Source organism: Drosophila albomicans, chromosome 3, assembly GCF_009650485.2.
Source record: "Drosophila albomicans strain 15112-1751.03 chromosome 3, ASM965048v2, whole genome shotgun sequence".
Lineage (NCBI taxonomy): Eukaryota > Metazoa > Arthropoda > Insecta > Diptera > Drosophilidae > Drosophila > Drosophila albomicans.
Window position 1 is genome coordinate 3,243,227 of NC_047629.2, and position 27,445 is coordinate 3,270,671.

The following is a 27,445-nucleotide window of genomic DNA, read 5'->3' on the forward strand; positions in this document are numbered from 1 at the left end:
CTTTGAGGCCAGTGTGCGGAACTTTTCAAAAAACTGGTTTTCAACATGGGCTCATTGTGTGTGCCTGACTTGCTGCTTATTGCCGCTGCTGCTGCTGTTGCTACTTTTGGTTGTACTACTTGTTGTTGTTGGTATTCTTGGTTTCTTTAACGTTGTGGTTTTTAAGCTCTACTTGTTGTTGTTGTGCTTTTGACTTTGTAACACACTTTTTGTGTTGATTTCGCTGCCGAAGCGTCGCGACGCTTCGACGTCAACGTCGACGTCGCTGGCTATGTGACTTTTGATTTTAATGCTTTTTTTCTTTAATGGAATTTATGTTTTCTGCCCGTTTTTGGTTGTCTTCTACTCTCCCTCTCTTACTCAGACTCTCTGAGTGCATTGAGACTGACAATGTGAGACGCACACGTGTTGTTGTTTTCTTCATTTCGTGGGAATTTGGCAATTTATATTGTTTATATCCAAGTGAAAAGGTCAGGTGTTGGATTGCAAGTTATACAAATGTAGCAATGAATAAATCTTGATTAACTTTAACCATCTACATTGTTACATACATACATAGATGTTGTTGTCTTCAAATCTATGAATGTAGGTATGTATAGATGTATGGATATATGTATGTAGATATTGTTTATTTTAACTGCTTGCTAATTTAACATTTCGATGCGAAGCACATAACCTCACTCTCACACATCCTCAACTAATTTGCAATAATCGTGTATTGAACCTAGTTGTCAAGGGGAATCCAATAAAGAACCTCTCACAACAGCTTGGCCCTGTGCAATGAAAAAAGCAGTAAAAACCAATAACTATAACCATTACAGTGACCGATGTACAGTGTGAACATTCATTTATTTCAACTTTCTTAAGAGTGATCAGTAATTTATATATTTCATTTATTTAAATTTGGTTGAATTTCTTCAACAATTATAACAATAACAAACTTCTACTGTATTACTCACTTTTATAATTTTATTTATTTTATTTTTTATTTCATAATTTGACTGAGTGTTAATAAAGTATTATTTCTGGATGCCAATTATAGATATGTATTCAACTATAGAATTCACATTTATTCATACAAAGTATGTGTGAAATGCACTTGGGCTTATATTAGGGAATGAGACTGGGAATGGGAATGAGATTAGATGACGGGCCCCACGCCCCAGTTGAATGGCTCAACACGCAAGCGAATTGCGGCAAACATTTATAAACGGCAGCAGCAACTACAACAACAGCAATAAAAAGCGCAAAGCGCAGCAGTGACGAAAATGTAAAAGCGCCAACAACAACAATAACAATGAAAACAGCCACGAAAACAGCGACGACAACGACAACAGCAAGTTGAATGACATAAAACATCAACTGACCTTCAACTCTGCGACTGAACCTTAGAAAAAATGAATAATTTTACACTCGAAACAAAACACACACAAACACTTGCATGCATGCAAATGTATGCGGTGAGCGGTGAGCGGCGCATGCAACTTACACCATTTTACAATGGATTTCAGCCTTAAACACTGAGACATAGAGAAAGAGCGAAAGAGAGCCAAAGCAATCAAGCATGGCGAAAAATAGTGTTGCAAGCCAACAAAAAACACACACTCGCATAGTTCGCCCCAATGTGCATGTGCAAAAGCCACAGAGAGTCTAGGCTGTGTGAACGAGAGAGATATATAGAGAGAGGGAGCTGAAAGCTTTGCAGTGCATGACGTAAATTACAGCAACGCAAAAGCTAAGTCGTGCTCTTGCACTTGGCTCGCCAGAGAGCCTACAATGTGTGCGCCTGCCTTGGCAGAGGCACAGGCAGAGGCTGAGGCTGAGAGCGCATACAACAACAACTACAACCACAAATACAACTACGAGTACTACTGCAATTACAACTACAACTACAATAAGCAGCTAGTGAGTAGTTGGAGCGGCCTATTTAACGTTGCATGTTTATTTTCGGCTCAGGCAGCAGAAGCAGCGGCAGCGGTAAAACTGCATTCACTCTCGTTTCAGTTTTTGTTTTAGGGCGTTGTACAAACGTTGCAATGACGGAAGCACTAGGCAGGAGGGGATGGGTTCGAGGGGAGGGGCCGGTATAAACGGCAGCAGCAGCAGCATTTTGCCATGTCAGCGGATGCATCATGTGACGACGAGTGGCAGTTTTAAAGCAATTGCGGGGCGACGAGGAGCGTTGCAAGGGGCACACATACACAGAACTGAGAGTGTACTATATAGTATGTGTGGCATGTGGAATGTGTCGTGCATGCCATTTACACCTGTGTAAATGACACAGGTAGGTCAAATTTAGCTGGCAATGGTTTTGGTTTGATGCCTTAACAGCTGTTGGCCATGTTAGGATCCGGCATAGGGGATGGGGCCAAAACCACAAAACGTCAAAGAAGTTTGCCAAATAATGTGCATGTAATTAGATCGATAGGAGCTCTCTATACACCGGCCAAGAGGCACATGCAACGTAATAGAACTAGTTCAAAAATAGCTGGTTGAAATTGCGAAGTTATAATTCAGATGAGTTAAGAGGTGTAGAAATTGTAATTGGAAGTGTGTGGGAAAAACTTAGTGGTTTAGTATTTGACCTAAGCCCATTAAAATTGCAAATTTGATTAACGATTAAAATGTGACCGATTAAATTAAAAAAGCCTGAATTACTCTACCGATTATTAATTATTATTCTACTACCTAATTTCTTTCGTTATCCTAAATAAATATAAAATCGACTCTAATTGGTTTAATGTTAAGTGGTTTTTCTTTGACAAATACATTAACTAAAAAAATATATTTCACAATTTTAAAGTATTCTAAACATCGAATTCCTTATAATATTATGTATAAATACTTTCAAATATAATCATCTTAGTTTTATAATTAATCGTAATAGTAAGATACACAGACTACAAAATTTTACATTCCTATAGATTTAGAAGTATCATAAAAAAACTTATTTATAATAAACTTAATTCAAAACGCTCATTTTAAAGCAAATAGAATCACAACGCTTAAAATAAATACTTGTCGCTTTTATTCTTCAGTCTTAACGCTTTTTATCTTACACAGCCTCCTTGTCTTATTACTATCAACAAATTCTCCGTTTATTGACATTCTTCGGTTTTGTCCCAGACACTTCTTCATGTTTTATGCATACTGCACTCAATTTGCACCGAACATTGAAATTCCTCCACTTGGCGCACATTTTTGATGAGCATTCAAAGTGTGAACTCAAACTGACCCCTTCAAAATGTTAGGAGGGGTCGTGAGGAGGGGTCTGGTCGAAAAGGGGCCACAAAGTTAACGCCTGTTAAAAGTTCAAAGCTATCAAGTCAAGTGCCGCCAAAATGCACAAGGCAAACGTCGCTGCATTCCCCTCCACCTTCATCTCGTTTCCCGGTGGTACAGCACAAAGTTCCATTGCTGCATCCTTGACCCAAACAATGCGCCAATTTGTGGGCCACTGGGCGCACATGAGCGAATGGGAGAACCTAACGATGCAAAAAGTTAAGTGGAAGCGCAAAGGAAAGAACAAGTACAGCAAGAGCAAACCGGAATGGCCGGAAACCTGCAGAATTTCCGAAGACTCAATGCCCTTACTCACAGGATTGATATGAAGTGAAAATACGTATTTTCATAAAGTTCAGTTTTTATAAATTTAACCTCAATTTGTCGGCTTTATATGATTTTTTAAAATAATGTATTAATAGAATAATTTCCTTTTCTAGGTAAATATGTATTATCCAAAATGAAAAAAAAGATGTTATTAAAAAGAAAATGCTCTTAAGCTCAAAGCTATTTACAAATGATTCCTTGACGTGAAATATACAATATATTTAGAGGGTTTAAAATATTTGAATAACTTTATCGAATTTTTAAAATAAAGTGAAGAATTGATAGAATAGTTTTTCTATTTTCTGTTACTCTTATAAACAGAAAGCAGAAAGCATCTTTTAAAAGGGTATCTAAAATACTTAGTGCTGGCTGGCTGGGCGTTGACAATGACCAGCAGCACTAGAGCCAGAATGAGAATTGGAATCAGAATCAGAATCGGAAACAGAACCAAAAACACACCCAGCGACAGACACAGAGGCAAATGTGAAATGGAAAGGTCTACCACCTGGCAGCCGCCATGGCGACGATATCTGAGGCAAGGACACGTCTCGGCGCGGCATTAAATGGAAATGGAAATTGAAAAGAAAAAAATGCTGGCGCAAAAAAATCAATAAATTTCATTTTCAGCAGTTTTTTCTTTTTACAGAGCATGGTTTCAATCCAAAGGGTAAGTATTTGCTTTATATTAACATCACTTTACTAGGATGTCTCCGTTTTTTTAGAGAGAACAGAAATTGGTTGAATTTATGGTATTTATTACGACGAGACTTTGAAGCTTTTTCTTACAAATCTTTTCATTATTTTTTTCTATATAAAAATTAGGAAACACCCTTTAATATTCTTTTCATATTTTCCAAAGGCGTGTCTTAGTCAAGCTGAGTAAACAATTTATGAAATACATTGCTTTTAAAATATTTAAAAAAAAGTTAAAGCATTCCAACTTCTTCTCTTACTCACCCAAAAACTATAGTTGTCTTGTCTTTGTTGATCGCCACTGCAAATAAATAATAAAAGAATGAGTAAATGAGTAAATAGTTTAAAGTATCTTTTATAAGTCAAGCTACTTCGACCGAAAACATGTTTAGTTTTACTTTTATGCAAATATGTTAATGATATCAGCAACTTGCTAAATTCAATGAACTTGCATAAATTAACATACGGTTAAAAAAGTAGCTCCGATGATCGTCATCAAAGAGACAATAAATACCAATATAAAAATGCCAAAACAATAAAAAATAGGAGAATTGAGTAACCTAATTGAGAACTTTGCTAAACGTATTTTCCTATTAAATTTAGGGTAGCGAATTAATTTCGATTGAAATCAGTGGGTCCTGTGGCGCAATGGATAACGCGTCTGACTACGGATCAGAAGATTCCAGGTTCGACTCCTGGCAGGATCGAGAATGCTTTTTTTTTCATTCTTTTCATTTTAGATATGCCTAATATATAAAAAACAAAAAGGTTAAACCAATTAAAATTGTGAAAATTAATTTATTTTAAAGGAATAATGTAATGTTTTGTGTTTGTTGGGAATATATTTCCACAGCTTTCAAGAGCCTCCGTGGCGCAATCGGTTAGCGCGTTCGGCTGTTAACCGAAAGGTTGGTGGTTCGAGTCCACCCGGGGGCGACTCAACTTTTTCTTCGATTTTTGTTTCACCTTAATTTAAAATTCGAATGATCATATCGATCTTTTGTTCCGTAACGGCAAAAGGGTTTTTGTCCAAGTTGCAGTGAACTCGTCAAGGTCATTTTCATAAAGACTTGTTGGGCGGCTCTTTCGACTCAATTGAATCTTACGTGTGGTAGAGCAAGTTTTTTTTCTCCGGTGTCGAGCAAAAACCGGCTCCAGACATTATCGCTCTTGGACATCAGTTGGGAAAAGGCACTTCTTACCATTACTAAAAAGCGTTTCGTCACGCGTGAAATACATGGGAACTCAAATTAAATGCAGCGACGGAGAATACATGAAGATAGTGTGTGAAAAACATACAGATAACAAATAAAAATAGATGCAGTGGGATTCAAGAATCTACCCATATCAAAATAAAAGTATACGGAATAATCCTTCCCATACCGGGAATTGAACCCGGGCCTTCCGGGTGAGAGCCGGATATCCTAACCACTAGACAATATGGGATATATAAATATAGACATCTAATTTTTTCATTAATTAATATTTGAAAAATCTTTGTACGATAAAAATAATTACTTCGGTATCTACTCAAAAATGCATCTATAAATTAAAAAGCATATTTTCAATAAAAAGAAGTTTTCGTATTTTAAGACACTGCAATAAAATTTCATCAATTTGACGTGGGTTTCTTATATGGAAGTCTCACTGTTTTACACAAGTTCAGCATTCATTAATATTTTGCAATATTTGCAATTTGTATGTTGAAATCATACAGTTTTTGTTTTTGGTTTTGGTTGTGCGGTGCATTACGGAATTACGTATTCGTATACGTATTTATATTTATATTTCTGTGCGTTGTGTTTTAAGGTTAAGTTCAGTCATTCGCCTCGTTTCGTTTTATTTGCATGACAAACAGAAACGTTTTTAATATTTTTACGTCTCTGCTGAACTGGCTTGGCTCTCTACTTTGTGAGTGTGTATTTGTATTTGTTTTGCATTTTCTAAACGTGCTTTTATTTCCATTTGCTTTCTGTGCTGATTATTAGCAACGTCTATAGTTTCTTATTGAGGGTCCATAGACAACCTTTTTGTTTCACCTAACAATGCATCGACGTTGTAACTGCACTCAAGTTTCATATCTTTTTAAAAGCAATAAAAATTCAGAAACCGTAATAAAAATAGAAGAGATCGTAAGGAAAAAAGTATTTCTCGCCCAACGTGGGGCTCGAACCCACGACCCTGAGATTAAGAGTCTCATGCTCTACCGACTGAGCTAGCCGGGCGCTGTGATAACGGGAAAAAAATGGATGTTCTCCTAATGAGAATCTACTACGAATGCGTTTTACACTATTATAAGGCAGTTCGCAAAAAGAGTTAGGATACAATTAAATTATTGCCAAGATATTTCTACCACAAAATAACTTAAACGGATATAAGAATGAATTGTGAATAGCAATTGCTAATTAATAAATATTGCAAAAATTAATATTAATTTAATAATAAATTTTATTTTCTAATTTTAGATCATTTATTTTCTTATAAGAGAAATTATCTATTTTAATATTTCAATGACGTTAAAGTAGTATAAATGCTTTTTACGTACACATTTAAAATACTTTTGTATAGAAATCAGATTTATACCATTAATATATTCGATATGATGTCGATCATGGTAGAACACATACTAATTATATAGTACCGGAGATGCTATGTTTATCAAAATTTATCTATAATAATGGCAAAAAATTATTATTGTCGCCCAACGTGGGGCTCGAACCCACGACCCTGAGATTAAGAGTCTCATGCTCTACCGACTGAGCTAGCCGGGCACTGCGGAGGAAGGGAGGAAAAAAAAGAAGCGTCTGTAACGGTATGAGCCTATGATAAAAGTTTGATAAAAGATCGTTTTAATTTACAATATTTTTACGAAAAGTAAGTTTTATTTAACGCAATATTGTAAATCAATCAAGATTGAACTTGCAAAAACAAGCTGGATGTAGTGCTCCTAGACATAAACGACTTTCTGCGTCGGCGAACGTTTACTAATACGAAGGAAGTATTTTACTACTTGATTTACTTAATTTATTAGAAATAAAAGATAATAATTTCAGTAATAAGTACTGCCTTCTTTGTTAGCAATAACTTCATATGTCTTTCATAGTAATAGACGTAAGGAATCGACGAAGTTCAAGGAAATCTTTTTCATTGTTTTTCTCCTTCGTATTGCTTTCCGACTTCGTACAGCTTCGTTTAAGCTAGCCACTAACATTTTAATTCATTTAAGTTCTGAAGAATATGATGGTCAGATTATGATATTAAATCTGATCCATAGTGCTTATATATTGGAAGAAGTACCCTATAGCAATTAAAGCCTATTGCTATACAAGACTTATTAACAAATCGGCCTTTACTACACTTAAACCAAAACATAGGTCGTTGAATATGTATAACTTTAATAAAGTGCCCAGAAAAAAGTTTCGATTGTTACATATGTGTTCACGAACCTATCAAACCCTTTTTTCTCATTTAAAATGCCTTAATTTAAAAAAAAGTCAATCTCGCCCAACGTGGGGCTCGAACCCACGACCCTGAGATTAAGAGTCTCATGCTCTACCGACTGAGCTAGCCGGGCGTTGTGATAGGAGGAAAAAAAAAGCATTGCGTATCAAGAAGGATCCAATTTAAGATCATTCTAATATAAAAAAAAGATAAATAAAAAAAAATAGATCGCACATTCATATTACAATTCTTTGGCAAAGATACGAGAAATTTGAAAACATCTTTTCACAAGTTTAATTAGAGTAATGGATTTCAGGAATTAAAAAAGAAAACTGAATTCAATAAAATGTGTTTATTTCTTAAGCTTCACAAAATATGAATTTTAACTTTTGCGTCAATTTAATAATCTTGCCTCATTGTGCACATTGATAGTTATATATTAAAACGAAATGTTGGTTTCTGAAAGACTTTCTGATTTTTCAAGGTTTTTGAAATAATTATGTAGGAAAGATAATTCAAATTTTATGTCAAAGTTTCGCTGTTTATTAAAATTTTATTTTCTATATTTATTCGAAATGGATGTATCATTCTTTTTTATTGACGAATTATCAGAAAAGGAATTGATAAGTAAAAAGTTATCTTTCGCCCAACGTGGGGCTCGAACCCACGACCCTGAGATTAAGAGTCTCATGCTCTACCGACTGAGCTAGCCGGGCGTCATGGCGGACGGGAAAATATAGCTGTCCTTGTGTTTAGGATCTTTGCTAATTTTAAAATCTGACTAGATTGTTAGAACTTATAAGCAATCTTTGTAATCAATGAATGGACAGACCCTTCATTTATATTTTTGAAAAATTTCATATTGTTATATATAAACAAGGTGCTTAACAATTTAATGAACATAAATAGATTGACACAATTTACTTAATTGCTCAGATAAATACTTATTTTGTGCATGTACTTTCTATATGGTTAGATTTGTGGCATTATTTTGAAGTTTAACTTTTGTTTTATTGAACTGGTTTTATAATGTGAAAGAGGTGTGAGTACAAGTGTAGAATTATTTTGTATTTTTGTAAGTATATGGATACAAAAAATACTTTCGAACGAACACTTTTTATAGTTTAAAAATCATAGAGTTAAAAATAGAATTAAACAACTAAATTTGAAGACAGATGAAATGCATAAATAAGTAAACAACATATCTTTTAATAAGAAAGTGTAGAAATATTCTTAAAATCAGAAAGCAAAGAAATCAATCTAATAAATATTATTCCACCTTTAATTTATAAGATTTTAATTTAAGTTACGATCAGCTAACTATAATCCACATACAAAAAAGGCTTTCAATAACAATGAATAATTTATTTTCTAATATAAAACTCAATTTCACTATCTACTGTTTATGCGCTTAAATAAAAAGTTGTTAATATGGTAGTTGTTCGTTAAGAGAAGTTTTACTGTATTATCTATTCTAAAATTACATAGTTGATTACAATAATTGATTATTTTCTAGCCGAATTATCTGCCCGGCTAGCTCAGTCGGTAGAGCATGAGACTCTTAATCTCAGGGTCGTGGGTTCGAGCCCCACGTTGGGCGCAAAATGCTTTTTTGTTTTTGTTCTGCAAATTGAAGACTGGATTTGTTGCTTGTTGTTTATCAAATAACATTTTTGTTTATCTTATATTGCGAGCCTACCCTAACTTATTTGGCCTTGTCTGCCACAGACGCTCGAGTTGCCTCTGGCAATGGAAATGCGTCTGACTTGTGCACGTGTGTACATACTTAATGGTATGCTTTGAGGGAGTCGGTGCTCACTGAGTGCCCAACATAGACAATAAACAACAAACAATTTGTCTGCTCACAAATAAGCGTTGTGTCGCGTTTCTCCTACAATCTTAACTTTCAAAATGTCGCTGTGAACGAAAAATATCAAAATGAATGAAGATATATTGAAGTGAGCTATAATAAAAAACTAAATAAACAAACGACGAAAAGTTTTAAAATTGTTTCAGCATTTAAATAAGAATTTTACTTCAACAAATCTTTAATTATACATTTCTGTTCTACATTAAATAATAATATTGCTCAGCTATAATTTCAACTTTGCTTTTATTTCGAAACAAATATGCCGCATTGTTTTGAAAGTAGCGCAATCAAAAGCCGTCTGCCAGGCTGATTATCTGCCTGCTGTCTTCATATCCGTCCTTCTGTCTGAATACTGCCGTCTCTTGTTGTTCCTCCAATAACTCTCTATTTCTCTCCCTCGGTCGTTCTCTCTCACACTCACTCTCCGCCCCAATGTCTGAGTCTGTCTCTGTTTCCATATGCATGTATTTTGTTTTGTTTCCTTTCGCACATTGTTTCGTTTTAATATTTTATAGCAAATTACTTGGATGTCGGGGGCGGTTGTCCCTCTGTCCGACTGTCTGACTGTCAGAAGCGTCTGCACTGCACCCCTTTCCATTACTTTCGATTCTGCATTGAGGTAGGCGAGTAATTTTATACATCATTTCCATTAGGAAGCAGCAAAATGTTCTACACAATGGGCACCTATCAACATGAAAACAATTACAAAGCCAGTATAAAGGGTAAAATAGAATACCACAAGTAAGAAGAGAATTGGAGTGGAGAACTGAGGACCACAAGCTGTGTGCCGGTTATAAATAATATCCCATCACATCGAAATGTATGTACACTGCGTCTAGAACCTCTCGCTGTATAGGGGCATACCGTATTGGACACGAGCTGCCACCAAGCCCGGCTAGCTCAGTCGGTAGAGCATGAGACTCTTAATCTCAGGGTCGTGGGTTCGAGCCCCACGTTGGGCGAGAATAGATTTTTTGTTTTGAGAAATGCTTATAATTCCCACTTCTATTTTAACGGCTTTTTAAATTCAAAGTCTTCATGACACATATTGAACAACCCTAAAACAACTGGCCCATTAGCTCAGCTGGTTAGAGCGTCGTGCTAATAACGCGAAGGCCGCGGGTTCGATCCCCCCATGGGCCAAGTTAAAAGATCTAAATTTTTTTTACAATATATTTTTCGAAATTAATAAATAAATTTGTTCTCAAAATTACAAAAAAAAATTTAAAAAATTATGGAAATTATTTTAATTCTTTAAATAAAATTTTGTTCTTTAAATAAAAAAAATATGAATCTGTTGTTGTTTAAAACATATAAAAAAAACCACCTATGGCCCATGGGGGGATCGAACCCGCGGCCTTCGCGTTATTAGCACGACGCTCTAACCAGCTGAGCTAATGGGCCCTGTTGTAACTCGATGGATTAGAAGCCAATTTAAGAACCTGTTCAAAATATATACCCGCTAAGGTAGAAGGGTATTATAACTTTGTGCCGGCAGGAAATGTATGCAAATGTTATATGATAGGCAGAAGGAGGGATTTCCGACCATATAAAGTATTTCCGTCAGTCCGTCTGTCCGCATGGACACCTACATAGATCTCAAAGACAATTAGAGATAGAGATATAAATATTTTTCAACAGCACTTGTTATGTTTGCAGGCTGATAAGGTTTGTTTCAAATTTTTTGGCGAGGCGCACTTCCGCCCCCGCAAATTGACAAAAATCGAACAACAAATTTATAGTTATACTCGCCAATTTTAGGATATATAATAATATCTATAGTCTTCATTATTGCTGGAAGTTTGATTGGGATCACCTAAAAGTAATGTCAAAGATATTAAAGAAATCGTTTACACAATCTGGTATATTTTTCACTTTATGGTTTATTTTTAATACATGTACCTAAAAAAGCCTTATATATCTTTTTTAAAAGTATGTATATAACATATAATGCATATTAATTTGGTAAATTTCAAAATAAATACCGCAATATTTTGCTTTATAATGTTATAATGCATATTAATTTGGTAAATTTCAAAATTAATACTGCAATATTTTGCTTTAATTCAAAATGTTTTCTCATCCAAAAATATCGATATCTTGTTAACTACAAAATTCAAAATGTCTTGGAATCGTTCAGGACTCGACAATAATAAAGAATCATAAAAAATAAAATCTGGCCCATGGGGGGATCGAACCCGCGGCCTTCGCGTTATTAGCACGACGCTCTAACCAGCTGAGCTAATGGGCCATGTGACGATATTTTGACTTCCAGGTCCTTGGAGAGGAATGGAGAGCGTAATGTCGATAATAGCAATACAACAAAATAATTCTATAAATAAAAATTGAAAAAAAAAACTAAAAATAGTATTTATCTATTATTTAAATTACAAATTTTCAATGTTTTGTTGAAATTGGTAAACAAATTTTGAGCAAAAAGGATATTACCTGGCCCATGGGGGATCGAACCCGCGGCCTTCGCGTTATTAGCACGACGCTCTAACCAGCTGAGCTAATGGGCCTTGATAAACCGTTATTTTAAAAGTCTTATAAAAAATATTTGAAACTGAGATTTATAAAATAGTAAGTTAGTTGTTTAAGATACAATAGAACAGCATATATTTACTTATAGTACTAGTATTCTTAATACTAAAAAAAATTTTTCCAATGGCCCATGGGGGGATCGAACCCGCGGCCTTCGCGTTATTAGCACGACGCTCTAACCAGCTGAGCTAATGGGCCCTTCGGTCGCAATTCTTTTTAAAGGCCTATCAGAGCAGAAATATTTTTATTCAACCGAAAGTTAGAAAAAAAAATGAAATAAAAAAATATGTCTTTCACTTACTCTTTCTTTATAAATAATTTTGATTTAACGTTGCAACTATTAGTAAACTAACATCGAATAAAAAAAAAACTAAGCAAAAAAATCACTTTCTGGCCCATGGGGGGATCGAACCCGCGGCCTTCGCGTTATTAGCACGACGCTCTAACCAGCTGAGCTAATGGGCCTGGCGATCGCCCTCTAAACAGATGCCTTGTTGGTCTTTCCGGTAAAAATGTCTGTTGATAAAATAGTCAACTTACCATTATGTTCTATAAATACTTGTTGGCCCGGTTTATCTAAAGGGGTCTGAAGTATTTTATATTGAATTATTGCACGATTGCCCGTCGCAACGTGTTATAAATAATGTTTAAATCGTATAATTAATTGACCGGATCGATTGATTATAATTTGCACAACGCGAACTGCAATGAAAAAGGAATGAAAATTAGTTTCTAATGAACGAGAATGATTGGCAGGGCAAAACGATAGCAAGCAGAATGGGAGCGGGAGTGTATGTTGTAGCAAATTGCATCAATGAAACCAAAACGAAAAACTAATGAAGAAATACAAATAACACGAAATACAACAACTGCAAACAAAAAATAACAATAAAAAAAAAAATATCGTGTAGACTGAAAAATGTATGCCTCGTACGTAGATAATGCGAGAAATCAAGTGATGTGTGTGTGTCTGGCTGTGTGTGTGTGTGTGTGGAAGTAGAAGAACCGACGCAATACATTTTCTGTGGTGTAGGTTAGGGCAAGGCAGTGTCCTCTCGCTCGCTCGCTCGCACTCGCGCATTCGTGCGCTCACACACTCAGACATACAGAGTGCGCGAGGTGGAGCAGAGGAGAGGCACACAGACAGCTGCATGGCCGAGTGCACTAGCAGCGACTGAGGCAGAGACAGAGAGCTTCAATAGGCCGCAGCAACTTGCAATTTTACAAGAATGAGCGTAGAAACGTGCAGAGACGGAGATAGAGTAAAAAAGGGTCGATGGAGGCGTGCTGGCGACTAAGTGCTGAGGATAAAGAAGCGGGTTGCGGGGAACATTGAGGTAGGGACGACCGACAAAACAGACACAGGCACAGGCAAAGGCTGACTGTCGAGCAGGCATCGCATGGTCCGATGTCAGGGGCATGAAGTTGCAATGAAAATGAAATTGCAAGCGGCGCGCAACGTTGCAAATGTGATGGGGGAACTGGGGAGGATTGGAGAGGACAGACATAGAGTTAGTATGTATCTGCAGTCGGCTGGTCTCTGTGTGTGTGTTTGCGTGTGAGAGTGTGTTATATTTAGTTACTTGTGTCTGGTTCTTATACTGCATGCTATGTAGCAATTTTAGATATGTATCTGCAAGATACATTCGCAGCCTGGCCCAAGCACCAGAACCAAGCAAACCAACAACCAACACCATTTTTTCTTTCATTCTTTTCTTTTCTTTACTTGATTTTCTGCGCTATTTTCGCTTTCAACGAAGCTGCAACCTAAAATGGTCGACGCTATTAATGCTCCAGACAAGTTTTCGATTGAGCAGGTTAATGGGGCTATGGGCTATGAATAAAAGAGAATTCCGCCTCAGCATTTATCTACAAAATCGCCATAAACAAGCCTAGAGATTTAAGCGCCTTTGAGATCAAGATTTTGCAAAGTTTATCGACATAGTTACCAACAATCTTACATCTAGAGAAAGACAAAACAAGCAATACATGTGTGTAAAAAGTTAACTACTCAAGAACTATACTAGTTTCCTTTGAAACTTTAAAGTGAACACCAAAGTTATTTGCTCAAACTACATTTCAGTAATTTATTTGTCTCTAAAACAATTGTAAAACTTGAAATTGCACATGCGTCCTAAGGCAGCTTCTACTTCCGTCATCACTTAGCTTATCTATAAAATTTGAAAGCTTTTCTTTTAGCAAACTTGTAATGAATTTAGAAATTTTACTGAAAACTTCAACTAAATAGTTAATAATTCAATTTATCGCAATAAAAATGTATTTAACTTGCAATTTAAAACAGCTCAAATGTTATAAATTATTCAAATTTATTTAGAATAACGGAGGGCACATCTCGTACAAATTTTGCTAATGTCATAATAGATCATTTTAACTATTAAGCAAAATAAATAGTTTTTTTGTAAACCTTATATTCCAAATAACCAATTAAATTTTATGACAATTCAATATGTATGTACATTGTAACAATTCAATTTTAAAACCAAAAAATTATTTTAATAGTAAATTTATTTTATGCTTTCTTTCTGCAATGCTTTCTTATTGTATATTATTAAACAGTATTACCGATCTCTTACTTCTCTACGGCATTTACATGGTTTCTTTTATATATTCTTGTAACTTTTATATTAATAAGGTTTATTCATTTTTATTGATATTTAAAGAATTTTTTTTGTTTTTTAGAATAGGCAACTGAAAACTTTCTAATTGGGTAGCGAAATATATGTTTTTTAATGTCCCATAATTTACATTCAATGTCTACAAGTTATTATTCGTGATTGACAGAAAACATTACATTTTATTATTTTACAAATAAATTTGTATTGTTATAGCCCGGTTATGAACATTACAAACAGTCGAGTCGCAATTTTATTTTCTATCGTTGTACATATGAAAATATGTGAGTAAGTAATTCACTTTTGGGAAAGTTCTGTGTGAGAAAGAGTCCAAACAAAGTTCAAGAAGTTTTCTTTTAATCTTTATACTCGAAATCCATCGACATGAAGGGTATTCATATGTATTTGTTGCGGATTGAAGTTGAGCCAATAAAGTTAGAGAGTTCAACAACAATAACATCTATATGAAAACACTAATATTTATAATTTGGTCACAATTTGAAAATAAGTGCAAATTATTTAAGAACCCAATTAATTCAAATCAGGTTAAATTCAACTAGCACTTGGGCACCGTCTAATAGACTGCTTATCGTTTATTAAATACTTTACGATAATTATATATAATATTTTATCTTAATTAGTTATGGTTTTATAGCATTTCAAAATTACTTTACTACATTTACAGATCTTAACAGCAAAGCTGATCGTACTTATGGACACTAAAGCTTTTGCATTCTATATTAGCGGGTATCTCACAGTCGAGTTCACTTTGCTGTGGCTTTCTCACTTATTATTGCTAGCATTAGGGAAGCTGACAAAGTAATCATTCAAACTATGCCAATTTGGATGTTGTGTTGGTAATGTAGGGAATATGTATGTACATATGTATATAGTACTTTGTATGTAGTACATATTTGTCTACATCATTTTGATATGTACACACTGACGCCGACATTTGTGGGCCGGCACGGCTCGGTACGTTTGTCAAAAGGGAAGTCAACAATTCTACCAGACTATTTTTATGTGCTACGGCGTTTTATTGTACTATGGCAAAGCAGGCAAAACAAGTCGCCAAACGAGTTAGCGGCGGGCGACGAAAAAGCGAGATAGACTCAACGGACAGAGAAAGAGAGATGGAGAGAGAGAGAGAGAGATGGTAGTGCTGATGGTGTGAAGGCAAGAGACAAGAGGGCGGACAGAGGCAGCATCAGCAGGTCGCTCGCTTGGCGCTTTTCGCTGCCAGTGTGTATGGAGGCCTACAAACATAAATACACACATACGAACTCAACTCAAATGCACACACACAAGCGCTTCGTACCGAAACAGAGCTAGTGCCAAAGCAACAACAATGTGACAATGTGTCTTATGCCTTGATTACACGTATCGAGTAGAATATAAACTCAGTAAGAATAGAGTGTGGTGAACACCTTGGTAAAAGCGAGTAATAGCATACTAATAACAAAATGAAATGATTTTATTAGATGTTAAATGCATTATAAAGAGTCGAATTACGCTTTAAAACTAACGCGAATCTTTCGCCAACATATTCGCTTTAAAAATCGCGGTTTGACGAACCAAGCACTGTCTCTTGGTACGTGCAATCAAGGCATTATAGTTGTAGGCAGAGGCGAACGCAAGAGAGATCCACACACAGTCGCAGACACACACGTGTAGAAATCAACATATCATATCCTACACAGACAAACTAAACAAGTACACACGTATGCGCCTCATACACACGTACGTATATGTAAATGGAGAAACGACAGCTAAACAAACAGCAAAAACAACAACGATGAAAACAACGAACGGCGTCTCTGTTTAGCCCTAGCCCCAATCTTTGAGCTTTTCGCTTTTACGCTTTGCCTTGTGCTGTTTCTCGTTCTTCTTCATGTTGTTCTTGTACATTTCGTTTCATTTCGTTTCGTTTCGTTATGGGGAGCAGAAGCAGACGATGAAAACAAAAAAGTATGTGAAAAAACAGAATAGGCAACTCATACAAAACACATAGAAGCCGAAGAAAAATAAGAGATACATCAGCATCAAGAATTGGAAGGGAGGCGGGAAATGGGGAGTGTCGGCTACACTTACCAAAACAAACGACAGTTAAAGAACTTAGTTTATTATTTGTACATATTTGCATTAATTCTTATTTAATATACATAATTATTTCTATATGTATTTATGTATTTATTGCACACGCACTCACAATCACTCACGACAAACACTGGTAGAATATACTCTCTTTTATTATTATTACTTGTTATAAACAATTTGGCGTATGTATGTATTAATTATATATTTTTTTGTTGCTCAGAGATTCTTCTTTCTATTTTGTTGTATGCTTTTGCTTTTGCTTACGTCGCGCGCACGTAAACTTTTCAGCGTCCAATGGCTTGTCGGTCGTGTTTTTGCGTCGTCACTGAACTGCACGCTTTGAGTGCCAAAGAGAGACTAAACAAAATTTTTGTTGTTGACGCCAACCGCCAAGTGGCGCTGTAGCAGACAACATTATGACTTTGCATCGGCGAAATACGAGAGAGTAAAGTCGTATCAATGCTATGCTATTAATTTAAAACCATTAGAACATAAATTAATTGATAATTTTACATAATAATACTGATTCTCACCTCACATTATTTTATAATTCAAGCTTTTATTTATGAATTGTTTGATTTTAATGGTGTTCGATAAACACAGCTGTGTAACACTGCTTGTTGAACTGCTTGTAGGGCTTCCATGAATTGTTATTCTAGTTCTGAACTGCTTGAATCGTATATTTCGTATCAGCCATGAGGCGAACCATCGGTCCTGTGGCGCAATGGATAACGCGTCTGACTACGGATCAGAAGATTCCAGGTTCGACTCCTGGCAGGATCGAATTTTTTTACCTCCCAAAAGAATTAAATTAATTTACAAGATCGACTCAATTCCTCTGCGTTAATTTTTCATTGTTATTAAAATTTTTTATTTCAAATATGGTTTTAATTAAATGATCATTGAAGCAGACTGTCTGCCAAAGTATGTTTTTGAAGCGGCGGAGATTATCGGTCCTGTGGCGCAATGGATAACGCGTCTGACTACGGATCAGAAGATTCCAGGTTCGACTCCTGGCAGGATCGAAAGATTAATTTTTTGTACTAATTTAATTTCGTTGATTAAGTATTTTTTAAATCTACTTGCAATTTTTAATTTAATGCGTTGCGACTGAATAATAAATAAATTTAAACAATTTTTGATTTTAAAATTAGATAGTATTTTTGATGGTGTCTTTTCTAACTATTTGCAAGCCTCCCATATGGTCTAGTGGCTAGGATATCTGGCTTTCACCCAGAAGGCCCGGGTTCGATTCCCGGTATGGGAAACCAAATTTTTTTTCTATTTTGTTTATTTTATATTTTTATTTGTTAGAAACATTAAATTTATATTAAATTTACAGCTAATTTGGACTTTCTGCTTTATAAATTGTAGCACTACCTTGCTTGTAAATACGTAAATTATTTAGTGGATATATGTTGACATATGTTATTTCCGAACAAGACTTGTCTTTGTATTTTTTACTTTGAGTCCCTCAATGAATGGAGTAAACTTTTTGCATATTCTTCGATTACAAGTTTTTGCTATTATGTAAATTACAGTGGGGAAAATTGCATTCTGAACACACACGCACAAAACTACTTGCAGTCCTTCAAATGGAATCAGCATTCGGATGTCACCTTAAATGTCCTTGGCGTGCAATTGCATACGCAGCTGACGCGAACTGATTTGGTAGTCGCCCTTAGCTGCAATCTCTTAACGTTTCTGCTGTTTAGCATAAAGCGACAGCTACACATAATCCACACAACTCCACATGACGCCACTTTATTTGCTCTTAGCCACCGCAGCTCAACTTTGCCATTGAGCCACAGGCTAAAGTGCCCCCTACTGGCCACTCCCTGTGCAAGTGCATCACGTGTAATCCGACAAGCTCAATTGGAAAAACACGTCTTGCAGGATATTTGCAATTTTTTTATGAGCTGTCTGTTTTAATAGTTGATAAAGTTTTTTTTCTTATTAAAAATGAATATATTTAATTCGCATATTAAATGCACAATAAAAAAAAATTTCGATCCTGCCAGGAGTCGAACCTGGAATCTTCTGATCCGTAGTCAGACGCGTTATCCATTGCGCCACAGGACCGGTTGGATTTGTAGTGTCAAATGCTTGTTTTCTGACACAACCGGTTTGGTAACAAGTTGTTGATTTTTAATGCTAAGTATAATAGAATACTATTTCTGTCATTGTTTGGCTTATTTATATCAATTGATATCAAGCGACCAAATCATGTAGTAAATTAATTCTTGAAAGCAATGTATATGTAATTGTAGAAATATTGTAAACTTCATTATAAAAAACAATTTAATTTTGTGATTCAAGTGTATACCTATATGACTAAAATAGATTTTACATTTTTTGTTTGCTGTTTAGGCTATATATTGTTTTATTTATTTATTTGTTAAGGTATATATGTACATATATCCTCTTATACTAAAAATAAGATGATGGAAATAATTGTCATGTTTGACATGTCACAGGCGGCAGAGCTTAAATGAAATTAAAAATAACTGACGATTTAGTCAAATTTTACCATTTTATAAGGTTTTTTGAATTCATTTTTTCATCAGTTCGAACCAAATTGACTTAATTTTTTTTATTATTATCATAGAATCTAAGAATTACACAGAATCAAAATTTACTCTAATTATATTATAGTTAATCATACATACGCTAAGGTAAACAACATTCCTTCACTTTGAAAGCGTACAAATGTGTTTTTCGGTACCATATAATCGAGAGTCGATATTTTTACATTTGAGTAATTCTCTGGTAAATGTCGCGACCACCTTTACAGTTAAAAAAAAAAAAATAAACTAAAACAATTTTAAAAATTAATGAAGTGCTTTGGATTAGTACTATTTTTAGAGCTAAGATTGATTTTAGAAACTGGTTCTATTTTTTGGTTTTGCGTACGAATTTGTCAATTTTTGCAATTATCAGAACAGAAAACAAAACAGAAAGAAAATTCCAAAACCATTCTTAGCTCTAATTAAAGTACTAATCTAGAGTTATAAGAGTAACCTTTTCCCATTTTTAAAATTGTTTCAGGTTATGTTTTTTTTTGTTGCCTGTTCGTCAGAGAATTAGCCATTAAAAACACCATGAGAATATTAAAAATAATTCTTGCGTGATTGACGTAATGACTTAATAAAGTCTTCCATAATATCTTCAATAAGTTCTGTTTTATATTTAAAGTTTTCATAACAATTTTATTTACAATGTCTAATCTACTTAAAAAAAGTAGAATATTGAAAAAACAATGAAGATAAACAAAATAATTATATATTTTTTTTTAGCTTGCTATGACACCATTGTTCAACTAACCTTTGGGTAAAAATTATTTTATATAGCAAATATTTTTACGTTTCTTAATTAAGAGAATTAAGAGGCTTTATTTTTAATTTATTCAAAATTCGAATTTAAAGTTGAGAATTTTGTCCGCTCTTCACAAGTCTGCTGCAACTCAGTTTGCATAATCTAAAAACGCCAAAATCTTGTCCATTCTATGTAGTATAAATATACATATGCAATTAATTATTATATATTTGGCATTTAGACGATACGAAAAAATAAAAAATTATTTTCGATCCTGCCAGGAGTCGAACCTGGAATCTTCTGATCCGTAGTCAGACGCGTTATCCATTGCGCCACAGGACCATGCGACTAACGACGTCGCAAGCACATTAATTGCTTGATACTGATTCTTAATGCCGCAACTGTATTATCGACTTTAGCAAGCAGTGTCAAAATATGACAAGCAAATTGTTCATAACTGCTTTACGCCAATGCGTTTTAACAATGTTTTTTATTCCAACAACATTTATAAAGCCATACATGTTATAAATATAAGTATTCAATATTTTATATATTATAGCTATATTATGTGCCTATGTGCGTAAACAAAATGTATGTGGTATGTTTTAGTTCGGTTATTTTCCACTCAGTAACCACATCCCATATTGTCTAGTGGTTAGGATATCCGGCTCTCACCCGGAAGGCCCGGGTTCAATTCCCGGTATGGGAAAATTGTCGAATGTAACAAGAGTTTCTTTTTTATATTTTTGTCAAATAAATACGTTATCAATTCTGTCTACGTTTTATTTTGTTTATTGAAAATGTTTAAATGTGTATGTGGCACGCCATTTGTTTACATTTGTATGAAGACACGTTTCGATTGTTAGAAGTCATTCAGTCTAGCATTTTACTGGCAAACCAAACGCTGATTGTGTTTTGTCAAGTCATTCAGTATAGGCAAAAAGCAAAATCTGGTTATTTGCCTAGTCTCAATGAGCTGTGCAACTTTTTGCTTATCATGTGCGGCTGCTCTGACCGAAAGACCCAACTTGTGGGGATTAAAAGCGCTCGTTCTAGCGATGCCACCCAGAGTCGATCACTACAGTTGCGACAGTGAACATGTCTACTGAGATTTTATTGTTGATCGCCACATTGGCGATCGTCTTCTACATATGGCAGAAGCGTACATACAACTATTGGCAACGCTTGGGAGTCAAGAGCATTACAGCGTCGCCAATTTTTGGTAATACGCGTAAATTTCTAACTGCCAAAGTGGCGTTCTTCGACCAAATTAATGTTCTACATAATACACCCGGTTTCGAAAAGGAGCCTCTGATAGGCGTTTATTTAATGCATCGTCCTGCTTTGATTATCAAGGATCTGGAGCTCATTAAGACGGTGATGATCAAGAAGTTCAATTACTTTACCAATCGTGCGCTCCAAACTGATCCTCATCACGATCCCCTTGGCTACAACAATCTGTTCTTTGTGCGCAATCCTGAATGGAAAGATCTGCGCACCAAGATCTCACCAGTTTTTACCAGTGGCAAAATCAAGCAAATGTATCCACTGATGGTGGAGGTAAATTGTGGATTATAGTGTTATATACCAAAAATCCTTATTATTTACCTAAATTGCAGATAGGCCATGATTTGGAAACTTATTTGGCAAAGCTGCCTGAGAACTCGACTCTGGCAATTAAAAATGTCTGCGCTCGTTTTACAACTGATTTAATTGCCACAATTGCGTTTGGAGTCAAAGCGAATTCGCTGAGTGACCTGAAGAGCGAATTCTTTTCATACAACAAGGCGATCTTCGATGTCAACTGGAGTCGAGGCTTTGACTTTGCCATCATCTTTATGCTCCCAGCGTTGGCTACGTTGGCACGTGTTAAAGTCTTCTCGAAGAAAACCTCCGATTTCATACGTCGCAGCTTGAGTTATGTTCTGGAGGAGCGAGAGAGAACTGGTTTGTTGCGTCGCGATCTCGTCGACACTCTGCTGGCCATGAAACGTGAGGCTGTGAATCAGGCTGATAACAAGGCCAACCAGCTGGATTATTTGGTTGCCCAGGCAGCCATCTTCCAGACAGCTGGCTTCGAGACGAGCTCATCCACGATGACAATGGCGCTGTTTGAGTTGTCACACAACGCTGCGATCCAGGAGCGTTTGCGTTCGGAGATCAACGAATACTTTGGCGATGGCAATCACATTGATTACGAGCGCATCCAGGAGATGCCTTACCTCACTCAGGTGGTGAACGAAACCCTCCGCAAGTATCCCATTGTTGGCTATGCGGAACGTGAATGCGCTCAACCCAGCAGCGGTGAACGCTTCACGTTGGCGCCTTACTACGATGTCGAGTTGCCAACTGGGACTCCGGTCTATATTTCTACCATTGCCATACAACGTGACGAACGCGTAAGTTTATTTATTATGCTCAAAATATATTCTTATTTATAATTATTTCATATTTTGCAGTACTGGCCAGAACCTGACAAGTTCGATCCAGAACGTTTTGCTCCGGAGAATCGTCACAATCTGAACCAGGATGCTTACATGCCCTTTGGCATTGGTCCTCGCAATTGCATTGGCATGCGTTTGGGTCTGTTGCAAACCAAGTTGGGTCTGGTCCATTTGTTGCGCAATCATCGTGTTCTCGCCTGTGAAAAGACCAAAAAAACTATCGAATTTGCGCCCATGGCTGCAGTGCTCATTCCCAAAGATGAAGTGTTTCTAAAACTGGAAAGAGTCTAGAGAGTGCTTGAAATCCTGTTGAGATTGCCTTAGGGTGAAAGCTACTATTATTTTGTATCAAAAACAAAAATACTTAAAAGCTACTTCAAATAGAACATTGCAAAAAGAAAGCTAAAACTATTTACTGAACATTTTTGTAGAACATTTGAGAAGGAATTAGTTAATTATTCATTTTTTTTTATTATTCAAAATCATCATATATAAAAATTAGTGCTTTTGAAAACCTTCAAAAGACTTTCTTCACAATTAAAAAGTTACTTAAAATGGAACATTGAAAACAGAAAGCTTTAAATAATTTATATTGTATACGAAAATGTTGTAAGTTGATTTACTTAGAAAAATTATTATTTAAAATGATTATATTAAAAAAAAATACTTTTTAAAAACGTTTCCAAGACCTTCTTAATATCTAAAAAGTTACTTAAAATAGAACAATGCCAACAAAAAGTTGAAACTTATTACTGAATATTAAATACGTAATAATCTTCCTTAAATTTTCAAGATTACCAAAAAGTTAACCAAACTAAAACATTTCAAAGCTTCAAATATGTACTGGATATCAATTACGAAATAATACACTTAAGGTTAATACACTTAAAGTTAATTAGAAAGCATTCTTAGAAAGGATTTCAATGAGTATGAAATTGAAATCATGATAAGCTGAGTGGCCATAAAGAGTACTTATCCCTGATGTGATTTCGAAAAGTTAATGAGCAACTTTGATTGTTTTATAATCTTATCTTCACAAACCTATGCTTATTATAAACAACACTTTAATTTTAGAAAATACCATTTATTGAGTACAAAAGGGGAATATGTGGAAAGATTTGATATTCGTCATTAAGTACTTGGACTTTATCTATTCAAATTGAGTATCTAAATTCCAATAGAAAATTTCTTCGGACTCAATCTGTATTTTCTCTCATAAATTTATAAGTAATTTATTTATATAAGTTTTTGAAAATAGTACAATAAGTGAAAAATTGAATATCAAATGGAAATCACAAATATGTGAAAAATTGGTTTTTATTTTTAAATCTCTTTATTTATTCAGAAGCTTAGCTAATTTATTCTTTTTTCTTGGGTCACTTTGCTCTATAAAAATACGAAATATTGTAAAAAGTAAAAACTATTTATAAAGTCTAGTCATAACTACATTTACAGACGAGAGTGATAGCTTAAAAGCAATCGCAATTTCGCATCTAATAAATTGTTGCTTGAATGCATATATTACGTATACGCCGGGTAAGCTGCAACCTTGTACAAGGTATTACAACGACTGAAGGTATTAATGGCAGATTAGTTAATCAATCAAATACAAACTCAATGACAGCGTAAAAGTTGTTTAAGAAAATGTGTTGCAATCGCAACATCGCAACATCGCAACAACGTTTAACCTTGCCCTAAGTAGCTGCTGCGTGACACGCGAAGGATGTCCCGTGGACAATTATCCTTCAGGGTAACTGCAGGCTGCAGTGTGTGTGTGGGGTGCAACCTCGAAGCAAATGTGTCATAATGGGGAAGCCGCAACTGCAACTGCGACTGCGGCAGCTGTTGCCGCAAACATCGCTTGCAACAATTGTTGTAACAGCAAAAAGTTTTGACGGATAAAAAGCTTCGCTTTCCGGCAACAACTGCGAGTCCTTGTAATATCCCATGTACTCTGCTTGTTGTTGTTGCTTTATTATTGCACACACACTCAGCATCTGAAGCTGAAGCTGGAGCTGTGTGTGCACTTAACGCACTTAATACAATTGTCAATTTACTCAGCGCAATGTCGCATGAACGAGACTTTTAAATGCATTCGAGAAGGGAAGGGAAGGGAAGGAAGTTGACTTTACTCACTTAGCTGTTAGTTAGCTTAACCACGTAATGCTCACATAACGCCACTAATTATAGATGCGTTGACTGCTCGACTGGCAATACGTGTATTCACTACTTTGTATTGGAGAATCAGTTTTCATATCTCGATTTAAATAAAAACAAGTAAGAAAGATACATTTGAGTGTCCTCGACTACGAGATACCCGCTACCCATTTTAAATAATATCAAAACAGAGTGGCTAAATATACAAACGTAATGTACTACAAAAATACTAAAAATATACCGAATGCTATATTTGGTAGAATGATATAGTATTACATTCAAACAAGTAAGAAAGTTAGAAAGTAAGATACCCGCTACCCATTTTGAATAAAAGCAAAATATTGCAGTTTTTTTTTTAAATATACCAAAAATACTAAAAATGTACCAAATGGTATATTTGGTATATCGATATAGTACCACATTCAAAATATACCATAGACGGCAAAATATACCAGATTGGCGGTCAAAGCCAAAGCAACTCAGACCCCTAGTAAGTAGGCGTTTTTGCCCATTCAAAAGTATTTCCTTAAGAACTTCCATAATGTAACAGTTAGAAGGAAGCATCTCCGACCCTATAAAGTATATATTCTTGAATCACAGAAGCTCAGAATCACATTTACTATAGTTATTATTGTATATACCAAAAGTCTAACTTTAAAATTACGCTTATTATTCGATTTTCTTGATTTGCGGGGCGGAAGTGGGCGTGGCAAAAATTGGAAACAAACATGATCTGCGTGCGAGCATAACAAATGCGAAAATATCAAAAAATTATAGCTCTACCTCTCTCTGAGATCTTGGTGTTCATACGGACAGACGGACAGACGGACATGGCTAGATCGTCTCGGCTATTTTTGCTGATCAAGAATATATATACTTTATAGGGTCGGAGTTCTTCTACCTGTTACATACATTTCCTGTCGGCACAAGGTTATAATACCCTTCTACCCTATGGGCAGCGGGTATAAAAACGCTATAGAGTGCAAATTATTCGGTATTTTTCCCTACATCAGTATTTCTGAAATAACTTTTACAATATTTATCAAATTTTCAGGATTCATAAAGAATATAGTTATTGTTGTAGGTAGTACATACTATGTACCCTTCTAGCTTTAAAATTATGCTTGTAACTCAACTTTAATGGATTTAAAAAGGGAGGAGCTTGAGAACTTGATCTGCGTGCAAACATAACAAGCGCTATCGAAAAAAAATATATCTTTATCTCTTATAGTCTCTGAGATCTTAGTTTTCATACAGACGGACAGACAGACAGACATACGGACATAGCTAAATCGTCTCTGCTGTTGACGCTGATCAAGAATATAAATACTTTATGGGATCAAAGATGCGTCCTTTTGCTTACGGTTACATACATTTGCTGTAGGCACAAAGTTATAATACCCTTCTACCTTATGGGTAACGGGTATAACAATAACAGAGCAAAGGGCAGCTATTATTTGCATAGACAGAGTAATAAGCACAATCTATGTGTCGCTTTATTGAAAATACTACACTTCAGCACAACAACAGCTCGACTTCATATTCACTTACTAATTATCTTTTCAAACGCGATGTGGGCTTGTCTCGGAATATGTCAACCGCAACTAAAATAATAAATGGAATTTGTGTTTTTGTATTTATACTAACATTTATAGTATAATAAAATTCACATTATAAAAGAGTTATTGGTGTTAGATAGTGAATTTTTCTGGCTTTTTTAAAGGTGAAGCTACTCAATTTAGTTTGTATTAAGTCATCATTGTTTTCTAATCTTTTTCTCTTATAATAAATCATTCACGATAATTCTAAAAATACAAATTTACATTAATGAGCGTTGTTTTTACATTATTATGCTTTCTCTCAATTTAACAATATGTAATATTTACTAATAAATATATATTTCTGAAAAGAAACACACTAATATAAGAAAGTATCATTAATAAATTTGGTTTATTATTTTATTAAAATTTGCTATTGTTTTCTACTTTAAATCAATAAGTTAAATCCGTTATTAAGAATCCGTTATTAAGATACCTAAATGCATTTATTTTTATATCTTTTTAAAACAATTGTCTGAACAACATTTGCACCAAGTGCTAAGCAAGAATCAATAAGATTCGCCTTTGTGAAATCGAATTATTTGCTGTGTAAGTCGAGTAAAGAAATACGAAAAAATAAGGTGAATTTCAATTTCAGAGTAAATAAGATATACAAAAATGTATTTAAAAATTTAAGTAAATTAAAAAAAGTCAGGTAAATTAAAAAAAGTAAAACAAAACGCATGAAAATGATTGTGTTGCTTTGCGTATTTTATTGTGGATTGGTCATACATATATCATACATATTTACATATAATATATGTTGTACGTGGATTGTGATGGAAATATAGGAAGGACATGTTAAAATAGTTGAGAGGATGGCAAGGATAACAAATGAGATAAGAATAAAATTTAAAAAAGTGACGAGAAGAAGAAAAAGTAAAACAAAAAGTTGTTGAACGATGCCAACAACACGCGGTGTTCCCAAGCGGTCCCCCATCTAAGTACTAACCGCGCCCGACGCTGCTTAATTTCGGTGATCGGACGAGAACCGATGTATTCAGCGTGGTATGGTCGTTGGCGAAAGACGCATGCTTAGCGTAG

General features: G+C 35.1%; 2 protein-coding genes and 22 non-coding genes across 24 annotated transcripts in view; 10 read left to right on the forward strand and 14 right to left on the reverse strand.

Annotated features, from left to right (window-relative positions):
* LOC117572673 (ecdysone receptor) overlaps positions 1-17,017 on the reverse strand; it is a 121,872-nt gene extending 104,855 nt beyond the window's left edge. Inside the window, exons 1-3 of the mRNA XM_034255700.2 lie at positions 16,882-17,017; positions 12,698-12,859; positions 4,567-4,603 (exon numbers count right to left, since the gene is read on the reverse strand). The gene's annotated coding sequence lies outside the window, so the exon portion shown is untranslated. The remainder of the gene's footprint in view (positions 1-4,566; positions 4,604-12,697; positions 12,860-16,881) is intronic.
* Positions 1,777-23,054, forward strand: LOC117572675 (probable cytochrome P450 6w1). The gene is made up of 4 exons (XM_034255704.2): positions 1,777-1,905; positions 21,259-21,762; positions 21,822-22,601; positions 22,662-23,054. The coding sequence occupies exons 1-4, from the start codon at positions 1,777-1,779 to the stop codon at positions 22,935-22,937; spliced, it is 1,689 nt and encodes a 562-aa protein (XP_034111595.2). The 3' UTR covers positions 22,938-23,054.
* Positions 4,937-5,009, forward strand: Trnar-acg (transfer RNA arginine (anticodon ACG)). Its single transcript has one exon. It is a non-coding gene; the product is annotated as a tRNA-Arg (tRNA).
* Positions 5,165-5,238, forward strand: Trnan-guu (transfer RNA asparagine (anticodon GUU)). The gene has a single exon. It is a non-coding gene; the product is annotated as a tRNA-Asn (tRNA).
* Positions 5,677-5,748, reverse strand: Trnae-cuc (transfer RNA glutamic acid (anticodon CUC)). The gene has a single exon. It is a non-coding gene; the product is annotated as a tRNA-Glu (tRNA).
* On the reverse strand, positions 6,455-6,527 carry Trnak-cuu (transfer RNA lysine (anticodon CUU)). Its single transcript has one exon. It is a non-coding gene; the product is annotated as a tRNA-Lys (tRNA).
* Positions 7,001-7,073, reverse strand: Trnak-cuu (transfer RNA lysine (anticodon CUU)). The gene has a single exon. It is a non-coding gene; the product is annotated as a tRNA-Lys (tRNA).
* Positions 7,804-7,876, reverse strand: Trnak-cuu (transfer RNA lysine (anticodon CUU)). The gene has a single exon. It is a non-coding gene; the product is annotated as a tRNA-Lys (tRNA).
* On the reverse strand, positions 8,387-8,459 carry Trnak-cuu (transfer RNA lysine (anticodon CUU)). Its single transcript has one exon. It is a non-coding gene; the product is annotated as a tRNA-Lys (tRNA).
* Trnak-cuu (transfer RNA lysine (anticodon CUU)) lies at positions 9,271-9,343 on the forward strand. The gene has a single exon. It is a non-coding gene; the product is annotated as a tRNA-Lys (tRNA).
* Positions 10,503-10,575, forward strand: Trnak-cuu (transfer RNA lysine (anticodon CUU)). The gene has a single exon. It is a non-coding gene; the product is annotated as a tRNA-Lys (tRNA).
* Positions 10,683-10,756, forward strand: Trnai-aau (transfer RNA isoleucine (anticodon AAU)). The gene has a single exon. It is a non-coding gene; the product is annotated as a tRNA-Ile (tRNA).
* On the reverse strand, positions 10,944-11,017 carry Trnai-aau (transfer RNA isoleucine (anticodon AAU)). The gene has a single exon. It is a non-coding gene; the product is annotated as a tRNA-Ile (tRNA).
* On the reverse strand, positions 11,791-11,864 carry Trnai-aau (transfer RNA isoleucine (anticodon AAU)). The gene has a single exon. It is a non-coding gene; the product is annotated as a tRNA-Ile (tRNA).
* Trnai-aau (transfer RNA isoleucine (anticodon AAU)) lies at positions 12,063-12,135 on the reverse strand. The gene has a single exon. It is a non-coding gene; the product is annotated as a tRNA-Ile (tRNA).
* Trnai-aau (transfer RNA isoleucine (anticodon AAU)) lies at positions 12,282-12,355 on the reverse strand. The gene has a single exon. It is a non-coding gene; the product is annotated as a tRNA-Ile (tRNA).
* On the reverse strand, positions 12,549-12,622 carry Trnai-aau (transfer RNA isoleucine (anticodon AAU)). The gene has a single exon. It is a non-coding gene; the product is annotated as a tRNA-Ile (tRNA).
* On the forward strand, positions 17,598-17,670 carry Trnar-acg (transfer RNA arginine (anticodon ACG)). Its single transcript has one exon. It is a non-coding gene; the product is annotated as a tRNA-Arg (tRNA).
* Trnar-acg (transfer RNA arginine (anticodon ACG)) lies at positions 17,840-17,912 on the forward strand. The gene has a single exon. It is a non-coding gene; the product is annotated as a tRNA-Arg (tRNA).
* Positions 18,083-18,154, forward strand: Trnae-uuc (transfer RNA glutamic acid (anticodon UUC)). Its single transcript has one exon. It is a non-coding gene; the product is annotated as a tRNA-Glu (tRNA).
* Positions 18,897-18,969, reverse strand: Trnar-acg (transfer RNA arginine (anticodon ACG)). Its single transcript has one exon. It is a non-coding gene; the product is annotated as a tRNA-Arg (tRNA).
* On the reverse strand, positions 20,472-20,544 carry Trnar-acg (transfer RNA arginine (anticodon ACG)). The gene has a single exon. It is a non-coding gene; the product is annotated as a tRNA-Arg (tRNA).
* Trnae-cuc (transfer RNA glutamic acid (anticodon CUC)) lies at positions 20,840-20,911 on the forward strand. Its single transcript has one exon. It is a non-coding gene; the product is annotated as a tRNA-Glu (tRNA).
* Positions 23,055-27,304: 4,250 nt separating the features above from the next.
* On the reverse strand, positions 27,305-27,423 carry LOC117572861 (5S ribosomal RNA). The gene has a single exon (XR_004572596.1). It is a non-coding gene; the product is annotated as a 5S ribosomal RNA (ribosomal RNA).
* Between the last annotated feature and the right edge of the window lie 22 nt (positions 27,424-27,445).